The sequence below is a fragment of the Pteropus medius genome, unplaced genomic scaffold (assembly GCF_902729225.1).
Source record: "Pteropus medius unplaced genomic scaffold, Ma_sr-lr_union100, whole genome shotgun sequence".
Lineage (NCBI taxonomy): Eukaryota > Metazoa > Chordata > Mammalia > Chiroptera > Pteropodidae > Pteropus > Pteropus medius.
Window position 1 is genome coordinate 775,194 of NW_024346150.1, and position 16,519 is coordinate 791,712.

The following is a 16,519-nucleotide window of genomic DNA, read 5'->3' on the forward strand; positions in this document are numbered from 1 at the left end:
TCCCACTATGCATTCTGCAACTAGAAAAATAACTACCAGACAGGTCTTCGAGACTCATTGTGAGATGGATCTGAACCAAGATCCTTCTTCACTGAACCTCCATAAATCCTCACTCTGACTGGTGGACCACAATGGGTTGTTGAGTCCCCAAGACTAGTATTATCAAAATACAGTATCTAATAACTCCCCCAAAGGTCTGACTATTTCCTGTTTCCATTCACAGTTACCCTGGCAAATGGCTACTGACTTTCTGGTGAAAGGCGTGGAGCAGTTGTTCTCAGTTTAGCATATATCAGAATCACTGGAAAGGCTTGTTAAAACACAGATTGTCAGGCTTTCCCAGAGTTTCTGATTCAGTGGAGTTGAGGCAGAGCCCAAGAATTTGCATTTCTGACAAGTTCCCAGATAATGCTACTGGTCCAGGGACCACACTTTGAGAACCTCTGAGCAGAAGAAAGATTTATAGAAAGAAACTCAAAACTTCCCACCCCCACCCACCCTATCAAGGGGCTTCTGGTCTGGGGAACTGACTTAAATTGAAGAACTGGGTAAAAGCCTGTAAATCTCTGATACAATTTGGATCAAGTTTCTCCCCACCAGACCTAGAAATTTTCCACTTCTATGGGTCAAGTAGCACATCAGTAAGCTGTCCATCTATTTCATTTCTAGGAACACTATAATCAATTAGCTACCACCAGCAATCCCTGTGGGCAAAGCATGTTGATTACCACTTGTCCTTGCAGCTTATATAGTAATTTCTTTCACCTTATTGTTCATGGTTAGGTGCCAACATCTGGCCTCTACCACTCAAGAATTCCATTATTCCTCTTAAAATAAGATTGCCCACAGTGATTCACCTCCGCAGCACTAACTCCTCGCTGGTTCGTCCTTCACACACACTCATACCCAGCTCCAGATGGCGGCAGCAGTGGCAGTGGCTAGAGACTCCGACTCCCGAATGCGGACACGTTCTCCATGGAAGATCTGGTGCAGAAGGTGTGGGGCCATGGCACCGCTGGTGGGGACCTCTGGGAAGGAGAGGACAAGGACAAGGATATCAAAGATAACTAGATGATGATGATGATGAAAAAAAAGAGAGGAAGCAGAAGTAAAACCAGAAGTCAAAATCTCAGAAAAGAAAAAAAAAAAAGACAAAGGAGAAAGAACAGCGACTGAAGAAAAGGCAAGAATAAATTAAAAAGATGTTAGAAGAACCTAAAGTATTAATTAGCCAATAAACTGTAGCCAAAGAAATTACAGGAAGAATGAGACCTCAGATTAGCAAAAGAAACTTTTTGTGTTACTAACATAGTTTATGGCATAGATGTTTGAACCCATCTATTTTCAGGAGATGACTTCACAGAGTTTGGAAAGTTACTAAAAGATAAAATTACACAATCCCAAAAGTCACTATACTGTGCCAGTTTTTTGGAATCCTTAGTTTGAGATTGTATGTCATTGGAAATTGATGACTTGAAAAAGATTACCAGTTTATTGATTGTGCTTTGTAGTGAAAACCAGAAGCAAAAAAAAGCAAAGACAAAAAGAAGAAGAAAGGTGTGGTTCCTGGAGGGGGATTAAAGGCCCCCATGAAAGATGATCTGGCAGATTATGGCACTTATGATGGAGGATATGTACAAGACTATGAAGATTTCATGTGACATTTTATCTTCTCCTGGTGTCTTCTTTCTGTTGCCCACAATCCCTTCAATATGTAACACAACTTCCCTTCCTTTCAGTTCTGCCAAATGCTACAATCAGAAGTACAGTATCTTTTGTGCTGGTTATTTAACCCCTCGACACTTAGATGCTAATATGCAAATAAGGGAACTTGGATCTTGCTGCTAAGAGGTTAAAATTGGGAACCTCAGTTGCTACTAAATCATAATTTTTTAAAAAAAGAAAAAGAAATAAGATTGTCCAGTCCCAAGAGGGCATCTCCCGTTCTCATGTCTACCTACTAAAGAAGCCACTGACAGGGCTTTTCAAAGAAGCTAGAACACCAATGCAATTCATATTGCCATGGAGAAGAAAGTGTCTTTCTGGACCCTTTGGAGGTATCCAGTTAGTGGCTGCACATAATGGGTGCACCCTGACATTTCCATCTCTCTAACCTTTGCACTTCTTCCTTGATTTTGCTACTCAAAATGTCAACTAAGGATTGGCTGCATCAGCATCACTAAGTTTTTTAGAAATGCAACATCTTGAGCTTTACCCCAGATCTACTGACTCAGAATTTACAGTTTAGCAAGATTTCTGGGTGAATCGTATGCACCTCAAAGTTTAAGGACTGCTGTTCCACAATGTGTCAGTAAGGTTCTAGCATCTCAATATCATTGATCATAAGCCACTGTTGAGTCCAGGCTTCCAGTAACCAACCCGAAAGACTATTAACACCACTCCAAGTGTTCAGCTAATACAATAATACCCAGATCCTAGGTGAGGGCACCCACATCAATAAATTTGTCCTCACCAGTCCCCAGGATTTTCTCAATAAGGTTGACAAGTTTCTGCAATTCCTTCAGTGCATATGCTCCTGTTCTTGGAGCACACCTATCCTATCTAGGCATGTTAGAATCAAACTCTCACTATGAATGTGGAAACTATGAGTGGTCAGGATAGCTACTGAAGAGAAAATGCATGCCCTTTACCAGGGAACTATTAAAAACTTTTTAATGGAAGGGAAGGCTATATCATTCATGGTTTGCAGGGGGAGGGAGACAGGGAGTGTTCTGCTAGCAAAGAAGATTCAAGGGGATTTGAAAGTTCAAATTCCCAGCTAGGTTCATCTCTGCCCAAATATCCCCATACCAAGTCTCAGAGTCCTACTCCCTCCCAACAGTACCCTTATTCTAGCATAAGAGATATGGTAGGGTTGGATATTTACCTGATGTTGTAACTCTACAACTCCATAAAATCAGGTCTCGAGCTTGAACCTTAGCCATATCTGCCAACTGGTCATGTAAAATAAAGATTCCTTAAGAATTCCATAGAGATTATCTGGATCTCTACCCATGCCTTGAATTAGAAGTTCATGATCTTAACCTTCTTTTTCTTGTATATTTTGGCTAGCACAATCAGAAACAGGCAGCCCACCCAACAATATACATAATCACCATTTGTAGCCCGAGCAGTTAAGTTCCTCAGAAGTCTTATTTCCTAATGTTTTCCCTCCACCAAAATTTCACCCTAACCTTATTGGAGAAAGATCAGTGGAAAGATGGATAAGTAAATTAACTGACATATTTGAGTGAAATGATAGCATAACAGCTCTTTGAGGAAGACGCGGTAGCAGCTTCAGTTGAGCTTCGTTCTGCTCGCTGTTGCTCCTGACTCACCACTGTTCGCTCTCGAGGAGAAACGAGTTGGTCAGGAAGCTGCGCCGCAGCCACGGCTTTTAAAGATACCGGAAAGACACCTGTGGAACCAGAGGTGGCAGTTCACCGAATTATTACTCTGAGCAGCCGCAAGGTAATATCTTTGGAGAAGGTGTGTGCTGACTTGATCAGAGGTACAAAGGACAAGAATCTCAAAGTGAAAGGACCAGTTCGGATGCCTACCAAGACTCTGAGAATTACTACAAGAAAAAATCCCTGTGGAAAAGGTTCTAAGACTTGGGATCTTTTTCAGATGAGGATCCACAAGCGACTCACTAACTTGCACCGTCCCTCTGAGATTGTTAAGCAGATTACGTCCATCAGTATTGAACCAAAAGTCGAGGTTGAAGTCACCATTGCAGATGCTTAAATCAGCCTTTTTAATAAATTTACTATCAGTTGCAAAAAAAAAATAGCATAATAATAATGGTTCGTATTTAATAAATGTTTGTTATGTGCCAGCTTAAACTAGGGTCTTTTCTCAGATTATCTCATTTAATCTTAAGAAATAGGTCTAAGTTCAGACATCAGAAACATGACGCAGTGAGAGATGTCCCCAGATCTCTCCCCTCGAAACAATAAGATGAACATCTAAAACTCAACAAAAACACCCAAACTGCACATCAGCATGCATGGACAGGTCAGAACCCCGGGTGTCAGAGTGTCGGGTGGTGGGCTGAGAGAAACAAAGAAGCTGCCTCTGGTAGCTGGAGCTCCCTGTAGGAGGAGGGGTAGGGGAGAAGGTGCGGCAAGTTCCCTGAACAGCGCTGTCTGGGAGTGCTGTGAGCTCCATGTGGCTGGCAGCAGTGCCCAGTCATCAGGGCAAAAGGCAGAGAAGTGGGGTCAGCAGAGAAACATTTGATTTTTACCAGCCCCGGTTGAAAAACCAAGGCTGAGCCGCAGAGGGCCTTTCCCAACCCAGAGGGCCTCTCTCCCAATATCCTCCAAGACCAAACACCACAGAGCCCCAGGGGAATTTGAGCAAACGCTACCGAAACTGTTGCTAACATTGATTAATCATCGATAAGGGAAAAAAAGGCATTATTAAGGCTTTATATAAAACAGGGATCGAAGAGGCTTAGATACCACCTACTGGAAACCAAAAGAAAAATGCCTTCTTTGCAACAGGCTAGAGAGACCATTATATAATAAATCTTCTTTCTGGAAAAAATACACTTCCATTAATGCCCAGGCGGAGAAATAGTCCATTAAACACCATGAACAACCAAGATGACAAGGTATCTCAAAAAGAAAGAGAAAAATCTCCAGAAAATAAACTTACAGACATAGAAATATGCGACTTAAGTGACAGAATTCAGGTTGGTACTTCTGGAAAAACTCAATGAGATCCGAAATGAATCATATCAACAATTTCAGGAAATGAAAAAACGACTAGATGAGCAGAATGAGTTCTTTAGCAAGGAGATTGAAACCCCCAAAAAGAACCAAATACACCTTCTGGAGATAAAGAACACACTGCAAGAGCTGAAAAATGAAATAGTAAGTTTGGGAAATAGAGTGGACCAAATGGAGGAAAGGATCAGTGATATCGAAGAGAGAAATCTAGAAATAAAAAAAGAAGGAGGAAAAGAGAACCCGAAGAAAGAAAATAATGAAAGAGAAATTCAAGAACTAGCTGATTCCATCAGGAGAGGAAATATAAGAATAATGGGCATTATCAAAGGCTAGGAAAAGGAGCAGAGATCAGAAAGCATTTTCAGACAAATAGTTGACAAGAATTTCCCAACTCTAAGGAATGAGCTAGAGCTTGGAATTCAAGAAGTCAGTAAAATACCCAATTATCTCAACCCAAAAAGGCCTTCACCAAGACACATTGTATTAAAATTATCAAAAATCAATGACGAAAACAGAATTCTCAGGGCAGCCAAGGAAAATAAGACGGTAACCTATAAAAGAAAACCCATTAGATTATCATCGGACTTCTCAGCACAAACCTTACAAGCCAGAAAGGAGTAGAATCAAATAGTCAAACTATTAAATGAAAGGAACTACTAGCAAAGAATAATGTATCCAGCTAAGCTCTCCTTTAGATATGAAGGAGAAATAATGACCTTTCCAGACATACAAAAATTCAGGGAATTCTCCACTACGAGGCCTGCATTACAGGAAATATTGAAAAGGGTCAGCTCACCTAAAACAAAATGACAAAAAAAAAATACATTATTAGGAGTAAGGTGACTAGTAGGCTGATAGAAGCAGAGGAGTGCAACCCTTCCTAAGAACAGGGCATTATAAGCTTAAACAATAAGAAGAGATTTGCTATAGCAAGATAGTAATGAACGTTCGGCATACAAAGGGACAAACTGAGATAACGATGACTGAAAAGAGGAGGATTCGAAGATCCAAATTCACAAAGGAGAATGGATATAAGGCATGCGCAGAAGAAAATGGATGACTGTGTATATATATATATACACTATGTATATATATATAACTATCCTTTACATATTCATCATGGTAACCACACACCAAAGATTCAGAACTGAAGTATATAACATAAAACAAGAAGGATCAGAGGGAAAACTCACAAAAGCCAACCAAAATAAAGGAAACAAAAACACAAGGACAAGAAAGCAATGGAAACACCAAGCTACAAGAAAGCAAAAGATAAAATGGCTATAAGAAGACCTCATATTTCAATAATCACCCTAAATGTATGTGGACTGAACTCACCAATAAAAAGGCACAGAGTTGGAGAATGGATCAAAAAACAAAACCCAACCACATACTGCCTCCAGAAGACACATCTCAGCTCCAAAGACAAATATAAACTCAAAGTGAAAGGGTGGAAAATGATATTTCAAGCAAATAACATTCAGAGAAAAGTGGGAGTAGCGGTACTAATATCGGATGAAATAGAAAAGGTAAAGAAAGATACTGAGGGACACTTCATAATGATAAAGGGAACCGTGCACCAAAAAGACATAACACTTATGATATCTATGCTCCCAATCAGGGAGCCCCAAAATATATAAAGCAATTACTAACAGAACTAAAAGGAGAAACAGACCAAAACACTATCATAGTAAGGGACCTAAATAACCCACTGTCGGATATGGACAGATCATCCAAACAGAAAATCAATAAGGAAATAACATCCTTAAATGACATATTAGACCAATTGGACATAATGGACATTTACAGAGACTTTCATCCCAAAATAGCTGCTTATACATTCTTCTCTAGTGCACATGGAACATTCTCAAGGATTGACAACATACTGGGACACGGAGACAGCCTCAACAAATATAAGAGAATTGAAATCATACCAACCATATTCTCTGATCATAATGCTTTGAAACTAGAGATCAACTGCAAAAAGAAAGCGAGAAGAACCACAAATACATGGATATTAAACAACATACTACTGAAGAATAACTAGGTCAGAGAAGAAATAGATCAAGAGATACATAGAAATGAATGATAATGATAGTACAACATATCAAAACTTTTGGGACACCTCAAAAGCAGGCATAAGAGGAAAGTTTATATCCTTACAGGCCTACCTTCAAAAACAAGAATAAGCCCAAATAAACAACCTAACACTTTACCTTAAAAAACTAGAAAAGGAAGAACAAATGAAGCCTAAAGTCAGCAGAAAAAAAGAAATAATCAAAATTAAAGCAAAAATAAATGAAATTAAAAACAAAAACAATAGAAAAAACAAATTCAACAAAGAGCTGGTTCTCTGAGAAAGTTAATAAAATTGACAACCCTCTGGCTAGACTCACTAAAGAAAAAAGAGAAAGGACACAAATAAACAAAATCAGGGATGAAAGGGGGGAAATTACGACTGATATCATAGAAGTACAAAGGATCATACAAGAATACTCTGAAAAAGTATATAACATCAAATTTAATAACCTAGAAGAAATGGACCCGTACTTAGAAAAATATAACCTTCCTAGACTGAATCAAGAAGAACTGGAAAATCTAAGTAGACCAATCAGCAGTATGGAAATTGAAACAATCATCAAAAACCTACCAAAAAGTAAAAGTCCAGGACCAGATGGTTTCACCAGTGAATTCTACCAAACTCATTCTCCTCAAACTCTTCCAAAAAATCAGAGGAGGCATTACTTCCTGACTCATTTCATGAGGCCAGTATTACCCTGATACCAAAACCTAGTAAAGATAACTCAAAAAAGAAAACTACAGACCAATATCTCTCATGTATACAGATGCAAAAATCATAAATAGGACACTAGCGAACCGAATACAGCAACATATTAAAAAGATAATACACCACGATCAAGTGGGCTTCATTCCAGGGGCACAGGGATGGTTCAACATACACAAATCAATTAATGTGATACACTATATAAGCAAATTAAAAAAAAAAAGAATCATTTGATCATATCAATAGATGCAGAAAAAACCCTCGACAAGACACAGCACCCATTTATGATCAAAATACTTAACAAAACTGGTGTAGAAGGAAAGTACCTTAACATAATAAAGGCCATATATGACAGGCCCTCAGCCAACATTATACTTAATGGTGAGAAACTAAAAATCTTCCCTCTAAGATTAGGAGCAAGGCAAGGCTGTCCACTATCATCACTGTTATTCAATATAACACTGGAGGTCCTAGAGAGTGCAATCGGGCAAGAGAAAGCTGTAAAAGGCATTCGAATAGGAAACGAAGAAGTCAAACTGTCACAATCTGCAGATGACATGATTCTCTATACAGAAAACACTAAAGACTCCACAAGAACACTACTAGAAACGATAAGCAAATACAGTAAAGTTTCTGTATACAAAAATCACTGTTCAAAAATCCGTAGTGTTCCTATACTCTAATAACGAAGTGTCAGAAAAAGAAGTGAAAAAAAATTCCTTTTGCAATTGCAACAAAAAGAACAAAATATCTAGGAATAAGTCTAATGAAACATGTGAAGGACCAATATAATAAATAAAACTATATGACTCTATTAAAAGAAATCGAAGAAGATACAAAGAAATGGAAAGATATTCCGTGTTCTTGGATTGGAAGAATCAACATAGTTAAAATGACCTTATTACCTAAAGCATTATACAGATTTAATGCAATCCTCATCAAAATCCCATTGGCATTTTTTAAAGAAATGGAACAAAAAATCATCAGATTTGTATGGAAGCACAAAAGACCCTGAATGGCCAAAGCCATCCTGGGAAAAAAGAACAAGGCTGGAGGCATTACTCTCCCAACTTAAAATTATACTACAAAGCGACAGTAATCAAAACGGCATGATATTGTCAGCAAAACAGACACGTGGACCAATGGAATATAATAAATAGTCCAGAAGTAAACCCATATTTATATGGGCAAATAATTTTCAACAAAAAAAAACAAAAACATACAGTGGAGAAAGGAAAGTCCTTTCAATAAATGATGCTGGGAAAACTGGAAAGCCACCTGCAAAAGAATGAAACTAGACTGTTGTCTATCACCACACACCAAAATTAACCCAAATTGGATTAAGGACCTAAATATAAGACCTGAAACAATAAAATGCATAGAAGAAAACATAGGAACTAAACTCAAGGATCTTGGACTTAAAGAGGATTTTATGAATTTGACCTCAAAGGCAAGAGAAGTAAAAGCAAAAATAAATGAATGGGACTACATCAAACCAATAAGCTTCTGCACAGCAAAAGAAACTGTCGACAAGGTAAAGAGACAACCATCCGAATGGGAAAATATATGTGCAAGCAACGCCTCCGATATCCAATATATACAAAGAACTCATATGACTCAATAACAACAAAAAAACTCAAACAATCCAATCAAAAAAATGGGCAGAGTATCTGAATGGACACTTCTCCCTAGGGGACATACAATTGGCCAAGAAATACATGAAAAGATGCTCAACAACGCTAGCTATTAGGGAAATGTAAATCAAAACCACAATGAGACACCATCTCACACCTGTTAGAAGAGCTATAATCAACAGGACAAGTAATAACAAGTGTAAGAGGATGCGGAGAAAAAGGAACCCTCATACACTGCTGGTGGGACTGTAAATTGGTACAGCCACTATGGAAAATACTATGGACTTTCCTCAAAAAATTAAGAATTGATCTATCATATGATCCAGCAATCTCTCTACTGGGTATTTACCCCAAAGACTTAAAAACTCATATCCGAAAAGATATTTGCACATCGATGTTCATAGGAGCATTATTCACAATGGCCAGGACATGGAAGCAACCGAAGTATCCAATAGATGATTGGCTAAAGAAGCTGTGGTACATATATACAATGGAATATTACTCAGCTATAAGAAGAGATGAAATACTGCCATTTGCAACAACATGGACAGACCTCAAAATAATCATGCTAAGCAAAATAAGCCAGACAGAAAAAGTTGAAAACCACATAATATCACTTATACGTGGGATATAAACCTAAAAGCAACAAATGAACAGGACAAACAGAGATTCATGGACATGGACAATAGACTAGTAGTTACCAGAGGGGAAGGGGGGGAGGGAGGGGAAGGTAGATGGCAGAAAAAAATTAAAATAATTTCTTCAATTAAAAAATAAATAAATAATTTTTAAAAATAAATAAAGAAGTAGGTCTATTACTATTTCTAATTTACAGATAAAGACACTGAGACACAGAAACTGGATCATTTGCACATGGTCACACAGCTAGCAAGTGGTGGAATTTGAATCCTAGCCTAGGTATGCTATCTGTGGCATCTTACTCGTCTGTACTGATCTATGATCAATGGACAGGTGGCAGACAAGCAGTATGGGACAGCAGTAAAGAGTATAAACCTCACAACAAGACACCTGGGTTCAAGGAACTTGTTTGCTATGTGACCTTGTGCTCTGAGCCTCATTTTTCTTATGTGTAAAACACAGATAATAATATGATAATAATAAAAACTACTTTATAGTTGTATTAGGCAAGTTAAGCATGATAATAGTGATAAAGTCCTTGATATAGAGCCTAGAATAGGGGTCTCCAACCCCCAGACTATGGACTGGTACCTGTTGGTGGCCTGTTAAAACCCAGGCCACATAGCTGTAGGTGAGCACTGGTTGAGCTAGTGAAGCTTCATCTGTATTTGCAGCTGCCCCCCAGTGCTAGCATCACCATCTCAGCTCCACCTCGGATCATCAGGCATTAGATTCTCACAGGAGCACCTGTCCCTGGTGCCAGAAAGGTTAGGGACTGCTGGCTCAGGACATAGTAAACAATCAGAAATGCTGTCATCATCATCATCATCATCACCATCATCATCGTCATCGTCGTCATCGTCGTTATTGTCGATGGATGAAAAGAGAAATAAGTTAAAAGCTTATGAGGGAAACACCACCCCATCCAAAAGAGGATCCAGAGCTTAGGCGGGATGACTGAATGGGTATCCCACACATTAATTTCTTCTTTGAGGCCTTCTCTTCTGGTCTATCTCTGGTCTTTCTCATAAGGATGGGAAATCACTTGTCCCCTCACCCATCTGTCGATTCCTTGAAATTTGGGAATTCGAATATGAGCTGGCCAGCCTTGTTCCTTAGAAATCCCCTCTTGGTTCCCAGGATTGAGAAGAGGGGAAAGATGAAGGGGACTATTTCAGGCCAGGCTCCCTCCAGATGTTCTATTGACCCAAGTTGGACATAGGAAAATGATAGAGAAAGGAGCAGAGCTCACTAAGCCTGGATGTTGAATCCCAGAGGCCTGACATGTGGGTGGCGGTGCTGGGCCTCCTTTCAAAGAACATTTCCTTTCAGCTCTGCTTGTCCCGAGGGACTGGTTCCTACATGATGGACAGGCAGGACTTGGGGGGCTATCCCAGGCTCCATGCTTATTCTGAGGGCACCAGGGAGCCTTCTTTTCCACCAGCACCGGAGAAAAGAGAAGAACCACAGAGAACAGAGTGAGGACAGGGATAAACCTAGGGAAGGGGCAGAACTCCTTGCTCTGGCCCCCTAATTCTGACCATCACCCCTGAAGGCCAGCCCTATGGTTGATGATACAAATGCCACCAATGAGGTGATTGTGCATCTCAAAGGAATTGACAGAACAGCAGACTGTTTAGATTCTCAGAGCTGAAGCCAAGAAAGCAGAAAGGGGAAGCTGCTGAGGGGGAAAGAGGGAGAGCAAGGTCAGAAAAGGGGGGCAAAGGGGAATCCATGGAACAACTGTGGAGGGGAATTTCTGAGCAGGCAGGGATTGTGAAAGTTCTGGGATAATAAATAGGAGGCAGTCGGCAATTACAGCACATGGGCTTCCACATTGACATTCCTAGACTCCTTCACATGCAATAAGAACAGCTGTGCACTTTCCGCTCCTAGCCAAATCTCAGCTCCTGCACACGGCCAGAGACTCGCTCATACGCACACCCTCGCTGTCAGTCTGCTTCCCTTCACCTTCCATGGCACCCCGTGCAGCCACACTACTGGCCCTCAGCCTGCTGATTCTCTGGACCTCCCCTGGTAAGGCTGAAGGGAGGCTTGCGGGTGGGAGCAGGGCAGGGGTCGTCTAGATCTCAGACTGCTTGGCACTGGACATGAGGGACACTGAGGTTAGGTCTGCATGGTTTAGTGAACCTGGGGGTGCCTTTTGCCCTGTGTGTGCCTGTGAGTGTGGATATATCTGGCTGGGCCCCTGAATTTCAATGTCTGTCTCTTAGTGTATCCTAGGGCCTCTGGATGCCTATCTCTCTGCAGGCTCTATTTCCTGCTGCTTCAGTTTCCAAGGCAGAAGGAGAGAACAATGTATATTTGCTTAAGGCGGGGAGAATTGGAGACACTGAGGCAGAGCCAATTGTCAAAATATTTAGCAATTTCTAAGCCTTCTAACCTAACCTCCTGCTAACCTGCCCCAGCGCCCTACTCTCGCCCCTTCCCTATCAAGTTAATGCTGTGACCAGCATTAGCTCTTCATTTGTGGGAAAGTTGAGAGGTCCCGGGAGAGAGATTGGGGTGATCAGGACAGCAGAAAAGCATTTGTGAGGCTCAGGACAGTGATTGTTTGTTTACCAAACAGCTTAGAAGCACTTCAAGATATTTAGCAACCAAGAGGGCCATATTGGTGCATACTGAATATCAGGTCTGGCTGCCGCCACACATACACAGGTGTTCTGAATCCCAGTTAGCGCTGTGGAACAAAGGTCCCTTTGTTCTGAAGCTACTTTCTTTCCTCTATCACCACACCAGCTCTGGGTGGTGCCAACGATGCAGAAGACTGCTGCCTGTCTGTGGCCTCACGCCCAATCCCGGGGAACATCGTGCGATCCTTTCGCTACCTTCTCATGAGGGATGGCTGCAGAGTGCCTGCCGTTGTGTGAGTTGTGGAAAGGAGTGCATCTAGCCTCCTCTTCCCTATCTACCCTCACTTTCTTATCTCCTCTCTCCTTGCCAAGCCCAGCCCTGTAAAGGAAGCCCCTGAAACAGGTTCTTAGATGTGGTCCCAACCTTTGCCCATCATACGTGGTCCTGCCAGGAACTTGGGTTCCAGGGCTTCTTTCTCTCTAACCTCGGACTCCAGGTTTACCACAGCGAGGGGTCGCCAGCTCTGCGCACCCCCAGACCAGCCTTGGGTGGACCGCATCATCCAGAGACTGCAGAAGAACTCTGACAAGGCAAGCCCACCACCTCCCCCCACCCCAGCTTTGCCTCCTCCCTCCGAGCCTCTGCCCAAGACCCCAGACTGTGACCTTGCCTCTCCTTCCTCCTCCAGAACAGGCGCCACAGCAGTTAGCCCACGACAGCCTCAGAGGGAGCTCTGTGTCTGACTGAAGGGATGTAAATCACTGTGACTCTGGGGAACCAAGGGCCAGAAGAGAGAACCAGGCCTCCAGCACCTGTGCACCAGACCTGACCCGGTCTGGGCAGGACCTGGAGTGCCGACGTGAGTGTGAATGAGTGTGAGTGTGAGCGAGAGGGTAAGTGTGGTGGGAGCACAGCTTCTCCTCCACAGCCAGACTGCAATGCTTCCAATAAAGTCCACTGGTGGTACCCACTGAACTGTCTGTTTGCTGTCTGTGCAGGAGGATGGGGTTAGGAAGAGGGGGATGGAAGGGCAGGATCTGTTTTCCGTTCTGCATCGACCTCCTCAACAACCTCCGCCTAACACCCTGTATTCTCAAGATCAGTTCCCACAATCAGGGCCCCACTTCGTGTCTCCTCAAAGCCCTGTCACACTCCATGGTTCAGCGACACTAAACCTGTGTCAGTTCCCCAAACGATCCAAATTCTCTCATGCCTCCCAGTCTCTGCTCTCCAAGGCAGGTGTTCCAGCATCCAGGTGTCTCAGGGATCAGGTGTCAGGGTGGGAAAGGGAGTTGTCAGGGATCAGCTCTCATGGCTGGGGGAGGCATAGGGGGCCCAGCTCTATGGCCTCGGGGGAAAGTACCTATCTACCCATGCCATTCCCTCTGCCTGGAACACTCTTCTCTCTCTCTCCTATCCGCCTAGCTTCCCATTGGGGTCTAGATGACTCTTCCTTCAAGAAGCCTTTTCTGACCCCAGGCTGTGTAAGGTAGCCTCCCTCCCTTTCAAGCCCCCAGGGACCCCTGCCCCCCACCCCTCAAAGCTGGCCTCACACTGAGTTATAGTGGGTAGTTTGTCAGCATTCCTGAACAGGGATTTTGTATATTCTGGTGTACACTGTCACTCTGTATATTCTGGTGTACACCAGCACCCTGCCTGGCATAAGGTAGTCTCTCCATAAATATTTGTCTAGAGAATGAATATGTGACAAAGTGTTCAGCAGCCAGGGGCAATGGTCCATCTATCCATACAAACTCTGACCTCCAGACCAGCCCTCCTCTCTCGCCCCATCGGTTTGGGCCAGGTACAACCCCAAATGGGCAATCCTGGGGCCACACTTCTCAGGAATCCTGACAGACAGAACTGGGCACCAGAAATGAGAGATGGGAGAGCGCCAAAAGGATGGAAGAGGAGCAGCCAGGGAAGCCAGGGAGATTCAGCATGGAGGAACTCCACCATATTCCCGCAGCCCACATGGGTTACAGGGCCAAGACAACACTGACACCAGGGCGGGTCACAGGGAAGGAGTCTCAGCTCTGAAGGACAAAAGCTCTGTGATCCTTAGGCTGCCCTGGGAAGAGTGAACTTCTCATGCCTGGGAAGAGCCCCAGAGAGGCTGGCCGGCCTCCCGACTATGGCCTCTGAGGGCCTGTCTAGCTGGGAACAAGTCCATGCCATGGGGTTGAATGGCAGCTAGGATGCCAAACTGAGCATTCTTGCCCAGCAAGAGGAGCGATCATATACCAGATATACCTTATCTGGTAACAAAACCAGGCCTGGGCAGGCCTGGAAAGGGGAGAAGTAGTGAGAGGGCTGTGCCAGCCCCTCCGCACTGAGCTGAGAGCATAGCAGCTTCTTCCTCCCTTCTGCTCCCAGAAGCAAGCGTTTAAAACCTCAGATATCTCAGGTTTTGGGGTCACAAGGAGAGGGAGGGATGGAGATAGTTTGTAAGAACAACTGCTATGGCTGGGAAGTTTGGCTCTGCTGCCTGGGGGAAATTACCAATCCATCATGCACCCATGCATCCATCCATCTAGTTATCCCTGAATCCATTAGACCTTCATCCATCCTCCCACTCACCCAACCATCTACCCATCCATCCATTAAGCCATCTGTCAAGTCAGCCAGCTGTGGATTTCCAAAGGTTCCATCTGTGGATACCCTTTGGACTCTATGCCCTGTGCCTTAGCAGGCAGAGGACAAATATAAGTGTGAAGGGGACACACCGCCTCAAATCCTTCTCAGTTCCCAGTGAAGCCAAGTGGAGGCAGACACAAACCCTCCCTCTGGACCATTAGGAGAACACCCAGATAGGGTAGTGGAGGTGAGGGTGGGATCCCTGTGGAAGGTGCTACCAGGACAGAAGTCCCTGGACACGACTTCCATGACACTGCCACTGAGGGGGTACAGGAACAGGTCCTGTGCTCAATGCCCAGATGCCAATCCCATAATCCTATTTCTGTCCTTCACTGTGTGACTCCAGGCAAGTTCCTTCCTTACTCCTCCCTCCAAGGTCTTAGTTCTCCCATCTGTCAGGTGGGGAGGAGTGTGGTTTAATTTTTAAGAGTCTTTCCAAACAAAGACTGACTTTGGGTCTCAGTCTAAACCCCTGGCATTCACACAGGCTGCCCCAGAGTCACACATGCTCAGAAATGTCACTACTTCCTGGGGCCCCAGGGGACCACCCTCTGGGAACAAAGGGGAAGCTAAGGTTCAGGAGGAGAGAAAATAATCCAGAAACCAGGGAAGCAAATGAAGAATTTTGAAAAAGTGTGAGTGGCAGACACCAGAGCCCCTAGGGAGCAGGCATGCAGCCCTCCCCACCCTTTCTCCAGCCAGTGCCTTCCCTCCTGGCTTTCTCCCTCCCTCTTTTCCCCATCCTCAGCCATGAAACCCTCCTGGGCACCAGGGTTTATCTCCTTATCTCCCTGTCAGATACATGAGGGCTTAAGCCTAGCAATTTGGGACTTGTCTCAACTCAAACATTCTTAGCACTGTGACTTTATCTAATCAACACCTGCTGCTCCGTTTCACTGATTCACTGACAAGGGTAACTTCTTTATTTATCCAGAGTCCTGGTGGTCCAGGAGGCTACCTGCCTCCTTGATAATGATGAAGCTGCCAGCTCTCTGAGGAGTGTTGTGGACTCTTAGCTCCCCAATCAGGGAGCCTTGCTGCCTATAGGTAGAAACCTTCCTCTCTAGGGCATATAGCCCCTGCTACGGGTTCACGGCCAACAGCTGGGTGATACCCAGCAGCCAACATCTCCCTAAAGAGACCTGACATTTCTGCTCAGGGAACTCTCTGCTTCATAAGTTGACAAAACAAACAAACAAACAAACAATAACAACAACAAAAACTTTGCTGTCCTGTCCATTGATAGAGTTCCCAGGGGAAGAGATGGGGCCTGTCTGTCTCCATTGCCAACACTGCTCTGCACAAGGGCTGACACAGAACAAGTCCCAGCATACATTTGATTAAACATGAAATTGAATATGCCTTTCCCACGATGCCCCTCTACCACTCACACCTGGAGCACATCCAGTTCTCAGGAAAGTGGGGCTGTCTCTGTTACATGGGTATTTGGTCAGAGCCAGCCCCATGAGGTTTTGATCACATTTTCATCATCTCAT

The 16,519-nt window shown here is 43.4% G+C and overlaps 3 protein-coding genes across 3 annotated transcripts; all 3 read left to right on the plus strand.

Annotated features, from left to right (window-relative positions):
• The first annotated feature begins 916 nt into the window (after nt 1-916).
• EIF3J (eukaryotic translation initiation factor 3 subunit J) lies at nt 917-1,836 on the plus strand. The gene is given in 7 exon segments (XM_039875504.1): nt 917-953; nt 956-1,066; nt 1,069-1,094; nt 1,097-1,143; nt 1,145-1,225; nt 1,227-1,531; nt 1,534-1,836. Coding segments are annotated over 7 exon segments (735 nt in total). The 3' UTR covers nt 1,662-1,836.
• Nucleotides 1,837-2,590: 754 nt separating this feature from the next.
• Nucleotides 2,591-3,777, plus strand: LOC120612963 (40S ribosomal protein S20-like). The gene is made up of 2 exons (XM_039875686.1): nt 2,591-2,612; nt 3,356-3,777. Exons 1-2 carry the CDS (start codon nt 2,591-2,593, stop codon nt 3,745-3,747), a joined length of 414 nt encoding a protein of 137 aa, XP_039731620.1. The 3' UTR covers nt 3,748-3,777.
• Nucleotides 3,778-11,590: 7,813 nt separating this feature from the next.
• Nucleotides 11,591-13,357, plus strand: CCL19 (C-C motif chemokine ligand 19). Its single transcript, XM_039875512.1, has 4 exons — nt 11,591-11,828; nt 12,552-12,678; nt 12,883-12,976; nt 13,075-13,357. Exons 1-4 carry the CDS (start codon nt 11,768-11,770, stop codon nt 13,093-13,095), a joined length of 303 nt encoding a protein of 100 aa, XP_039731446.1. The 5' UTR covers nt 11,591-11,767; the 3' UTR covers nt 13,096-13,357.
• The last annotated feature ends 3,162 nt before the right edge of the window (nt 13,358-16,519 follow it).

What these genes read in the sequence shown, in the direction of transcription:
- CCL19 (XM_039875512.1), top strand. Translation starts at nt 11,768, where the DNA reads ATGGCACCCCGTGCAGCCACACTACTGGCCCTCAGCCTGCTGATTCTC. An exon ending in TGCAGAGTGCCTGCCGTTGT is followed by an intron (nt 12,679 to 12,882) that starts GTGAGTTGTGGA and finishes CTCGGACTCCAG; the next exon opens with GTTTACCACAGCGAGGGGTC. An exon ending in TGCAGAAGAACTCTGACAAG is followed by an intron (nt 12,977 to 13,074) that starts GCAAGCCCACCA and finishes TTCCTCCTCCAG; the next exon opens with AACAGGCGCCACAGCAGTTA.
- LOC120612963 (XM_039875686.1), top strand. Translation starts at nt 2,591, where the DNA reads ATGAATGTGGAAACTATGAGTG. An exon ending in GAATGTGGAAACTATGAGTG is followed by an intron (nt 2,613 to 3,355) that starts GTCAGGATAGCT and finishes TTCGCTCTCGAG; the next exon opens with GAGAAACGAGTTGGTCAGGA.